Raw genomic sequence first — 11666 nt, forward strand, 5'->3', positions numbered from 1 at the left:
GGAATCTCCCCCCACCAAGACTGTTGGTTATATACTCTTTCCTGAAGCTAGGGTATTCTTTGTAACAAACAGATGTTACATGTGATGTGTGTATATGGTCTGTATGAGTATTATCTGTCTCACCCACTAGAACGTGAGCTCAGGGCCAAGCGCCTCTCCATCTTACTACTGTCTCCCAGTGTTTAGAAAGTGCCTGTTGGGAACTCACGAAATAGCTGGAGAATCAATGATTTAGTGGAATCCGCCTCCCTACTTAGAAACACAAACATGATCCATGAACCCTGCCTAAAAAGAGTGAGGGCGGGGCAGAGCTCAAGGCCCCACCTCCAGGCCCCCAGCCCCCCGCCTGCCAAGTGCCTTCTTTTTTTTGACTGCGCTGCATGGCACGGTATGCAGGATCCTAGTTCCCCCACCAAGGATTGAACCTGAGCCCCCAGCAGTGGAAGCTCGGAGTCTTAACTACTGGACTGTCAGGGGAATCTCCCTGCCACATGCCTTCTGTGCCCCATTTTGCCTAAACCTCACAACTGCCCTATGGTGGGCTTTACTTCCATCTTGTGGATAGGCATCTCGGGCTCAGAAAGGCAAAGGGACGGGGTCTGAATCCAGGTCCAGCTGCCTCTGCCTCTGTTCTGACCTCCAGACTCGCTACCTTCTGCGCCCGGGATGTTCCACTTTTCAGGTCAGGACGGGGTCCAGCTGGCACTGATGGGACAGCCTGAAGGGGCTGTGGACCCTCCTGGGGGAGGCAAGAGGCGGGTGGGAGGGAGAGGGTGTGAGGCAGGAGGCCGTTCTATTCCTAGCTGTTTGTAAACAGCATCCGGAGGACGACCAGCTGGTCCTCTCTGCCTTCGACCCCAGAGACGAGGAGGGTTCACAGGCCCGAAACCTCCCCCATCTCTCTTCCCCCACCATCGTCCAGCCCTGCACCTCCGCCCTTGAGCCTGGGGGTAAAATAATTAGGCAGAGGCTCGAAGAAACCAGGCCACGGGATGGGGGTGGGGCAGGAAGTAATTAAACTCCCTGCCTCCCTCTTTACTGAACTCAGGGCCACTCTCCCCGCATCCATCAACTCCTCACTCCCACCGGCAGTAGTTTTTAACCTCATGAGGGATTAAGAAAAAGTTGATTTGGTGAATACCCAGGCATGAAGTCTGCGGGATTCAGGGAGAGGAGGGGAAGGTCTCTGTGCCACTTTCAGCACCTGGTCCAATTTAACCTCACAGTAACCCTCCAAGGTCACCTGACAGGTAACGTGGTCGACTCAGGAAGCCACGTTAATGAGGCCTTTGGTCCAGAAGGTCCTCAGCACCGTGAGTGTGCTTCCTTCCTGAGGGGACTCGCCGAGTTCTCTAGCTTGCAAGGGACAGGAGCTGGGTCACACCTGGACACCTCGGGCTCCAGACACCGGGGGCTCCCCGCACCCCCGTGTCCTGGGCCAGCAAGACCTGGGGGGACAGACCCCGAATGCAGACCCGTCTTCCTTCTCCCGTTATGCCAGGAGAGGTCTGGTAAACAAGCTCAGGCTGGTCTGGAAAGGCTATTCTTGTTTATCCAACTTGGCAGGCATCGAATATCAACTACCCCCCCCCACCCCCCAAGATGTCTGACACAGATGCTCCAGTCCCCTGGGTGGAGGGAGAGGCTGATGGGAGCAGATGGGGGGGTGCGGGCTCTGGCCCCACCCTTGCCCCTTCCTGCCTCAGCCTGGGGACCCCGAGCCCCCAGCCTACCTGATCTGGTAGCAACCTCCCCTTGGTCAGTGGGATGCTCATCCCAGCCCCGCCCACCTGCATCCCCCAGCACTGCTGCACTTTTTGCGTGTTCGGTTCCCTATGGTCCTGCCTCCCCCTCTGCCCGGCCCATCCAGCCAAGCTGCGTCCCCGCTGCCTCGCTGAGGAGAAGGCAAGCGCCCAGGGGCAGCCCAAGGGTGGGAGCGGGAGCTTCACTTGCTGAAAATTCATTAAATTGAATATTCTATACATACAGAAGAAAGTATATAATACATGAGTAAGAACAGCAGTTAAGACAAACACACGTGGATCCCACCATCTAGTTTAAGAAGTGTGCTTTTTCACACTCCGGATGGACAGAGGCAGCTTTCAGATCCAGGGTGAGATTCTGAGCTGGCCGGGCCATCGCTGGTGCCCGCTGGTGCCTCCCCATCGCCTCTCCCGCCCCCTCCGCCCGGCCTCCGGGGCTATTCTGGTTGTGGACCCATCGGGGTTAATCTCCTTAAGCAAGGAGCTGTGCTGCCCAGTGCACACGGCAAAGGGCAATGGGACCTGCTGGTGCTGCTGGGCTCTTCCGCTTTCCCGTCCCCGCGGGGAGACCGCGGATGCTGGGCCGGGAGCTGAGGCTGCGGGGCAGGGACCACAGGGAGCTCGGAGGCTTGGGCCCAGCAGCTACTGGCTCGTGGAGGTTCTCGAGTTTTCCCCGAGGGAGGACCCAGAAGGGCTTCCTCCCCCACGACTGAGCGGCCCCTGCTCCAGCCTGGGCGCAGGTGCTAATCCCGGCCCCCGGCAGACCAGGGAGGAGGACGGGGAGGCAGGCGGGAGGTCTTCTTTCCCACTTGGGAAGGAAAGAGAACACACGGCTGACCCGTTGGGATCCGGTTCCTGAAACCTGAGCCGGGACGAGGGTTTCACTGAACCCTTGGCTACACACCTGCCAGGGCCGTCTTCCACCTGGGCGGGAGGACCGGGATGGCACACACTGGCCTGGCCGAGGGCTCTGCCCCTTTAGGGGGAGGGAGGGGAGCCAGGGGTCAGCTCTGTCAAGCCCACCCTGGCCCCCTGCTCACCAGGCTGAGCGAGCACTTGTTCTCCAGAACCGCACCAGCTGCACAAGAAAGCAGACTCGGCAACAATGTGACGGCAGGACAGGATGGGCCGGGGTGGGGTTGGCACAGGTGGCGTTGGAGGGCTCAGATCAGGCAAGGTGCCCGACACTGCCAGGGGCAGGGGACGTCAGGGAAGACCCCTGGAGGAAGTGGTACCTGAGACCCAAGGACAGATAGGAGCTGACCTGGAGGAAGCAGGGGGCGGGGGAGAAGCAGAGCGAGGTCCCTTCCACAGCGAGACCCACCCAGTCTGCATATGAACCTTGGGGACTCCACCCCAGGAAGAGCCAGAGTTTAGGACCCAAGCTGGGCCTGCCTTCCACTCTTGGTCTCTATGTATTAAATAAAAAAACAAACAACATTTTACTATGGAAAATCTGAAACATATACACAGAAATAGACAGATGAGTATAATAGCACAGTGCGGACTCACCACCAGGTTCAACACGTCAGCAACTGTCTCCCAGCGGACAGTCTCATGTCATCTATACCCTGCCCACTTCCCCCGGCCGCAGTACTTTAAAGCAAATTCCCTAATCCTAGCAGGTTTTTTCCCATAAGTGTTTTAGTGTCCACATTTAAAAGATAAGGATCCTTTAAAAAGTATGCCCACGGGCTTCCCTGGTGGCACAGTGGTTAAGAATCCGCCTGCCAATGCAGGGGACATGGGTTCGAGCCCTGGTCCGGGAAGATCCCACATGCTGCGGAGCAACTAAGCCCGTGCGCCACAACGTCTGAGCCTGTGCTCTAGAGCCCTCGAGCCACAACTACTGAGCCCACGTGCTGCAACTACTGAAGCCCGCGCGCCTAGAGCCCGTGCTCCGCAACAAGAGAAGCCACCGCAATGAGAAGCCCAAGGATCGCAACGAACAGTAGCCCCCGTTCACCGCAACTAGAGAAAGCCCACGCGCAGCAATGAAGACCCAACGCAGCCAAAAATAAATAAATTAATTAAATAAATCAAAAAAAAAAAAAAGTGCACCCACAACACCGTCATCAAGTCAGGTGACGCCGGCTCCTTACTCTCTGCTTAGAGGCAGCTCCAGCACCGCCCTCCCACCCCCATGGCTCCTGGGCTTCTTGACCCAGGGAGCCGACACGTTGGAGCTGCAGTTTTGGCTTTGAACCAGCCCGATGTGGATGAGGTGGACGCTCCAGCCCTCACTGTGGGCATGAGGAGACCAAGGCAGGTCACAGTGCGGGACACTGGTCCTCAGACCACGTGTTGCAAAGCAAAGCTCGTACCAGGCTCGAGTTTTGCTAAGGGTGCTGACGAAGCCGCGTCCCCGGGTTTGCGCCCCCTCCCCAGGTGACACAGGTGACTCTGCTCACGGCCCGGGAGCGCCGAGCTGCATGGGCCCCTGGCCTGGGGGAGGAAGCGGTGTGGGGTGGGGAGGACCGACAGCCTCTCCCCAAGGGAAAAGGCCTAGGGGTGCCTTCCGCACCAGGCGTCACTGTGTCCCCTGACTCGGGGGCTGCCTGCGAGACAAGTGTCCACCTGGTGCTAACTGGTCAGCCGGGAGGGCTGTGAGGGTGAGCCCCTCACATGCTCTGCAGCCCGAACGCCTTGCTTTGGGATCAAGAGTGCTTCCTGCTTGTCTTTCACCTCTGGGGACCTTTGCAGCTGTGGGCTCAGAGCCTGGGGACTGGGTGCCAGGGGTCCAGTGGGGCGTTGACAGAGGTGCCAGCCCCCGGGGAGCGTCTTGCTTCCTTCCCTGTGTGTCCCAACAGCAAGTCCCCGCATCCTCTCATTTCCCATCAAGGTGGTAGTATCTACCCAGCACGTCAGAGCTGCATCTGGACCTTGCCCACAGGATAATAAACCATAACTGACCTAAAATGCTACCGCTGTGTTAGTTCCCGGTGCACAGCATAGTGATTTGATATTTCTGTGTGTTACCAAACGACCCCTACCCTACCAATGTTTCGGCAAAGCTTTAAACACAGGCCGGGGTGGCAGGGACAGAGCCGGGGCACCAGCTCCTCCACCTCGCCCCACCCTACCCCTCTGCTCCTGCCCCCCATCCTCGAGGGGCCATGCGTGCCCACCGGCGGGCGCTGCGGCTAGTGTCCCCGCCGGACACCTCACAGGAGTTTCAGGTGATGGCGCACAGGGCGGTGGCTGGCGAGGTCCTGGGGGGGCGGTGGGGAGGCAGCACACAGCGGAACGGCCTCCCCAGCAGACACTCCTGACCTGGAGGAAGGGTGTCTGCGAAGTCGTCCTCCGGCCGAGGCCAGGCTACTTCGTCCCAAGCGAACCCACATGTGAGCACACGGCGGAAACCGGGGAAAAACCCGGAAAGCCACTTTGCTTAAGCCCATCCTAGATGTGCGCAGACGCTTCCCCAGAGGTCACCCCTGCCCCTCCTCTGTCCGCTCCCGGTGGCAAAGCACCTGGTGGCTGGGAAAGAGCTTCATCCCCCAGCCAAGGGGCCTTACCCCCAAAAGGGGGGCTCTCCCTCAAGAGGCTCCTCCAGAAAGTGCAGACCCCACCTCCCCTGGGAATGAGACGGACGGAAGCTGTGGGCGAAGGCGCAGACCCTGGCCTGTCTCCACTGCCCTGATGCCTCACGTGGTCCACATGCCACGAGATGCCCAGAGACCTTGAAAGCGAGCTGTCCTCCACAAGGAGGGGCTGGCAGGAGACCGCAAGCCCAGTCTCTCTTCCTGCCAGGAGGGTGGGATAAACGGGAAGGAAAAAAGCCAGGTGTGGGCGTCCGGGTGGAGCCAACCCGACAGTGACCACCCCAAGGGCGTCCCCTCCAGCTCCCAAGTTGCTAGCAGCCCCGCGAGATACGTGGGTGCAGGTCCCCCCAACACATCCGACCTCTGCTTCATGAGACAGCAAATAGGGGTAAGGAGCTCACACGGCCAGTTCAGGGGATGACAATCGGTTCTGAAACATTAAATCCTTTGCCAGCAAGAACTCTTCTTCTAAGGAAAGAGCATCCTCATCGTGGCGTCGGGGTCTCCCCCTCCCCCCTCCCTCTCCCTCCCCCTCCCTTCCCCCTCCCCCGCCCCCCCACCCCCACTCACATCCATGGACATCTCCCTCTGGATAAGTTTCTTGGTCTCCTTTTCACAGAAGTTGAGCATGGCTTCCCGGTTGTACACGCCCGTGGACGGCTTCTCCGTCTGGTTCCTCTGGCGCAGCCCCACGGGGACGCTCCCATCTGGGTCCACCACGTCCAGCTCCTTCTCCAGCTCCTCCATCTCCTCAGGAGACAGGGTGGACAGCAGGCTGTCGATGTCGGGGTCCTCGCTCACCTGCCGGCGATACTTGGCTACCTTGGACATCTTGGCAAAGTGGGCTGCTGCTCTTGCGAGGGCTGCGGGGAGGTCCTGGAGGGCCGGGACGGGGTGCGAGCTGCTCTGGACGGAGCGGACCCCCAGCGGGTCGAGGACCTTGGCTCCCCTGCCCTGCCTGCTGCAGGTGCCCAAGTGTGAACTGGGAGAAGCAGCAGCTTCCCGAAGCCCAGGGCTAGCGGCCCCGGGCTGGTCCAGCCAGCAGCCAATAAGGCCCCACGACGGCCCAGCCCTGGAAGGAGAGGCCAATCCCCGGGCGGGGGCGGGCCTGCCTCGCTGTCAGAGCTGTTTGCAACTTGAGGACATTCCAGGGAATCTTGGAGCGCTGTGTGACCAAATTTAGCACAGAGCATTTAGCCTTTTAAAGACAAGGGGGCCACGCAATGAGAAAAAGATATAATACAAAAATGCAGAGGCTGGCAGAAGCAGGCGAGAGCCACGGAGAGCCAGAAAAGCAAGCAGACAGGACGCGGGCTTCACGAGCGGCCAGCCCCGGGCCTGCCCTGTTCAAGCGCACACGTGACGCCTCCACCCGGGGTGGACGGCGCTGTGGTCAGCACGTGCCCCACTGACTCCTTTCTACTGTATTTGGTAGTGTGCTGGGCACTCCCCAGTGGCTACAGCCCCAGGACAGAACTCTATTCCAGAAGCCCCGAGCCACCCACTCGTTCTCCCCTGCCGAGGAGGGCCCAGCATCAGAGGCCCCCGTCTGCCGTGGCCACTTCTTGCGAGCGAGCAAGCGAGCGAGAGAGAGAGCGAGAGAGAGAGAATAAATCCTCACTGTGTTCCCAGACCGAAAACTGGCAGGCTGTTTGAGCAAGAAAGTGTGAGGTGCAGAAGTCAGGGAACTCTGACAGGGCCGTCGGCCTCCACGAGCTCTTGGGAAGAGGGTTCCCACCTCCCTCCGCCCCGTCGGCTCCTTCCTCTGCGGGGGCACCTCCCGTGGGGGCATCAGGAGGGGCAGCAGGCCCCCACCATGTGCAAATCCAGGGAAATATAACTCTGGGCTGTTGGGAGAGACCCTACTGCAATGGGTCTGGCAGGTTTCGTGAAAGGTCTTTCACTGCTCATCCCTCTCGTTGCCCTGCAAAAGGCGCAGGGACATTCAATCTCCTGCCACAGAATCCCTCCAGAAGCCCTGCTGTAACCCACCGCGTAGCGGCTTCGATCTTTCCTGGCGTCGGTCCACCCTGAGCCAGAGAGAGACAGTCACCCATTGGCGCTTGCTGACTCCAGGGATCGTCTGGGAGAAAAACTTGGCCCTGGCGTTGACCGACGGCTAGTCGCGCTTCAGGATACGGCTGGGAGGAGCTGGGGCTGGCTGTTGGGGCTGGAGGGCAGAGGGGAGCAGGCAGAGCCGACGGGAAGGGGGCGGAGGGGCTTGGGGGGCTCCTGGGGTTGTTTCTTTTCAGAGGCGGGGCATCTGTGGGCGAGTCGGTGAGCATATACTGATGAGTGCAGACCACGTGGCAGGCACCAGTCCAAGAGCAAGGGGTGAAACTAAGGATAGAAAAATCCATGTGGTCCCTGCCTTCCTGGAGTTTACAGTCTATCCGTGAAGACAGTTAATAAACAAGTAATTTCAAACAATTTATTAAAAAAAAAAAAAAGAGTTTACAAAACGCCTCCAAAGAGAAGTGCAGGGGCCGCGGAGAGCAAAACAGGGAGGCTGGTTCCACGGTTCAAGCTCGGGCTCCCCGGGCGGCCGACCTGCTTAGGTCCTGGGCTCCCTGCTCAGCCGACGTGCGATTCTGGCCCAGCCACCTCCTTCCCTGAGACCCAGCTTCACCATCTATAAAATAAGGACAGCGCTGGGGCCAGCCTCGGAGAATGGTTGTGAGCGTTACACGTGAGCCACGCGGTTGATACGCCTGACGGGCACTGAGCACACAAGCCCTGTCTGTAGGCGTCATAATCACTCACTTCTTCTCCTGGCCCAGGTTCTGTTCTCCACGCCCCACCTCCTCGCTCATCTTTGTCTTTCCGTCTGTCCTTCAGCAGAAACCATGCATACAGGCATGCACACACATGTGTTTGCACACTCATCTCCTCCCCTCGTTCTCATCATTCACTCATTCATTCATTCAAGGGCGCTGTGTTTATATCTCACCCGGCCAGGCACTATAGGGAGAGAGATGCAAGAATAATTACAGTGCGGTCATTCTCTTTTAAATGTGTCATCTATTGAGGTAAAAAACAACTCCACGTACTAGGAGGCAAGGTGAAACAGGAGAGCAAGAAGCAACTGCCTAGGGGCTTCCCTGGTGGCGCAGTGGTTGAGAATCCGCCTGCCAATGCAGGGGACAGGGGTTCGAGCCCTGGTCTGGGAAGATCCCACATGCCGCGGAGCAACTGGGCCCGTGGGCCACAACTACTGAGCCTGCGCGTCTGGAGCCTGTGCTCTGCAACGAGAGGCCACGATAGTGAGAGGCCCGCGCACCGCGATGAAGAGTGGCCCCCGCTTGCCGCAACTAGAGGAAGCCCTCGCACAGAAACGAAGACCCAAAGCTTCCATACTTCCAGGCAGGACTCCCGGCCTCCTAACCAAAGGTTTCTGCACAGAAGCCCAGCATGTTCTCGGCTTCGGTCCCACGATGCCAAACAGCTGGCTCTTCTGATGCGACTCGGTCCAAAGCCTCTTGCTCCTAGAACCCGGGCTCCGGGTGCCAGCTCGCAGACCCTGAAAGCCAAAAGGCATCACCTGTGGGGCTGGAGGACTTGGGCCCCTGCGGCGAGGGACCACCGCCCCACTCACTCTCCAGGGGCAACGGTTATCCAAGCTCAGAATCCACTTCCACCCAAAACAAATTCATCTTGAGTATCGGGATTATGGGATGGCCTAGTCCCCAGAGAAAACCCAGCACTGCTGTGCCAGACGGAGGAAGGGAAAGGGACCCCAAACTCTGGCCAAAACCTGTGTACGTGTCGGGGGACAGGGACCAGAAGCAATTAACTAATGCTTAGGGTGGCTCTCAGCTGGGCCGAGTGACCCCACAAAGTCACATTTTCAGGAATACGGGGTGGCAGTGTAGTGTAGCAGATAAGGCCACGGGCTCAGGAGTCGAATGACGTGGGCTCAAATCTGAGATGTGTGACTTTGTGTAAGTTATTTAACCACTCTGAGCTGCAGGAAATGGAAAACGAGAATCTTAAAAGTACCTTGAGAAAAAAACATCCTGCCCAGGGTTACGAAGGTATTAAATATATCACACAAGGCGATGCACACAGAGCGTGTGGCAGAGCGTCGGACGCCGTAAGCACTCAGTCTGCTCACGCTCAGTATACGACCACACCGGCTTTCTCCTTTTCAGGGAGCCTGGAAGTTTCTCTGGAGTAGCAGACTTTGTCTCTGAAGCAAGCCGCCGGCCTGGCCCCGCGCGCTTGGGATGGGCAGAAGTGGACAGAGGAGAGCTCGGAGGCAGACCACAGGCCGGACACGTGTCTTCCTGCAAGGAGGGCAGGGGGAGGAAAGAGGGCAGAAGAGAGACAAGAGACTGCCTCCTCTCCCCACCCGCCGCGCCCCAGCCCGGCTAAAACCCCAAACACGCCCCAGTCACAGACTGGAACCCCAGACCCAGAGCTGGCTGTGGTGCCAGCCTCACTTGTCCATGGCGATCTGACGGGCCAGGTGGGGCTGGGGTCTGGAGCCACATACGTGGCCTGTGACCTCCTGCTGCGTGGAGCTCTTGAGGTCCCCAAACCTCTGGCTCAATGGAGCCCAACCCACTGGGGGCCAGGACCCCCTAAGTGGCAGGCGGGTTCTGAAAATGTCCACCCCTCTCCGAGGGTGGGGTCTGGGTGGAGAGAAGGGTTCCTCCTTCGCGCCCCTCACCCAAGCTGCTTCCAGCCTTTTCTTCACCCGGTGAGCTCACCGTCTACCGAAAAGACAGCATCCTTCTGGAAGGAACTCCCTCAGCTACTTGAATAAAGTAGATAAAACTTTAATACATCACTATTACCTGGAAGGTAGACAGTCTGCTCCAGGGAGGGGAGGGAGAGAGCTGTCCCTTCACTATCCTGTAGCATAAATACACCTGCTCCAGAGGAAGTCATGTCTGGAGCTGTCCCAGGCCACCTGCTTACAGCAACGCTCTCGGACAGAGGTGAGCTTCTGATGCTCGAGATGTGTAGAAATGGGAGAGGTCTGTGGAGAACTGTCTCCCAACACACAGCTGACCCTGCCTCTGGCTCACACTCCCCACCTCCATGGCCGGGAACTCTATCCCCTGAGAAAGCCTCATTCTCCCGCTTCTCAGGTTCCCTACCGTCCCAGTGGGACCAGCAGCCCACATGGTGACAACGCTGAGTCCTTCCTGCTCCTGTGCCTTGTCGCTGGCATCCCCTCTCCCTCTGACCCCCCCTCACCCAGCAGAATCCTCCCAATCTTCAGGCTCCAGCCTGACTGCCATTCCCCCAGGACCCTTCTGCAAGCACACGCCAGCCCCCCCAGCGCTCTCTCCCCTTCGAATGCCTCTAGCATTTAGCACGTTCTCTGTCACACGCTGGCATTTTACAATTTTGACCCAACAGCTATTTCTCAAGTGCTTATTCTTTCTCTCCAAGTACATTTGGAAGACCCTGAGGGTAGGAACCACGTCGATATTTTTAGTATTCTCTCCACCCCAGTCCTTACACTAAGGCAACTCTGAGCACAGGGGAAGGGTCTTACAGTTGATTTGGGATTACCAATCCCTCTTGTTACTTTCTCGGTTCAGCACAACCTTGGCACCCTTAATATCTATCAAATGGCCCTGTGCCCAACCCTAGCCTCTGAAAGTGGTCCTTCCCCAAGAAAGAAGACAAGTTCTACTTGTCCAAGAGCAGAAGACGAATGAAAGCTCATTGTGGGGTGGGGGACGGACGGGGTGGGCAAGAGGCATCAGAGTCACTGCTGGCCCCGGCACCTCACATCCCTCCGCGTGGTTTCTGAGGGAGGATCTTCCTTCCTTCACTTTGTTCGGTTGGGGGAAATCTCACAGCAAAACGGGCCCCGGGTCACAGCTCTTTCAGTTCACACAGGGAGCTGCTTTCCCCAAAGCAATACCCGGAGGACCTGGGTCGCAGGGTTCCAGCACAGCCTTACACTGGGCCGAGCACACCGACTTTCACCAAACGTGCCCAGGGGCGTTGGGTCACCATCTCAGACTCCCCTCCCCTTCAGGCCAGGTCCCTCTCAGGACCCCACTCCTTTCCTCTGTTGGTCTTGATGTCATTCCTTCATGTCACTGACCGTTCAGCTCTGCAGACTTCTTGAAGACTCACTACGCTCTTTTCTTCCAAGATGGATAGGGATATTTTCTGGGGGTGTGGGGGGCATGGGGGCGGCTTCCTTCTCTGGCCAAAGGTGAAGTCCTAGGCCTCGCCCAGGCCCAACTCTCTGCTTCACCCTGTTATCTGCTGCAGTTACAGAAAACAGAAGGTGAGAAGTCCAAGAACGCTTGCTGGCCACGTGAGCAGTGCCCTCCAGAATGGTAGGCTGCTCCAGGAGAGGGACTGTTGGGATGAAGTGAGCCGGGTA

General features: G+C 58.3%; 1 protein-coding gene across 2 annotated transcripts in view; it reads right to left on the reverse strand.

The window, feature by feature from the left end:
- The window catches only part of LMOD1 (leiomodin 1), a 33437-nt gene extending 27127 nt beyond the window's left edge, over nt 1-6310 (reverse strand). For both annotated transcript variants that reach the window (XM_036829142.1, XM_036829134.1), the window contains exon 1: nt 5879-6310. In XM_036829142.1, the coding sequence (XP_036685037.1) occupies nt 5879-6139 (261 nt within the window). In that variant the 5' untranslated portion in view covers nt 6140-6310. The remainder of the gene's footprint in view (nt 1-5878) is intronic.
- Between the last annotated feature and the right edge of the window lie 5356 nt (nt 6311-11666).

The sequence above is a fragment of the Balaenoptera musculus genome, chromosome 1 (assembly GCF_009873245.2).
Source record: "Balaenoptera musculus isolate JJ_BM4_2016_0621 chromosome 1, mBalMus1.pri.v3, whole genome shotgun sequence".
NCBI lineage: Eukaryota > Metazoa > Chordata > Mammalia > Artiodactyla > Balaenopteridae > Balaenoptera > Balaenoptera musculus.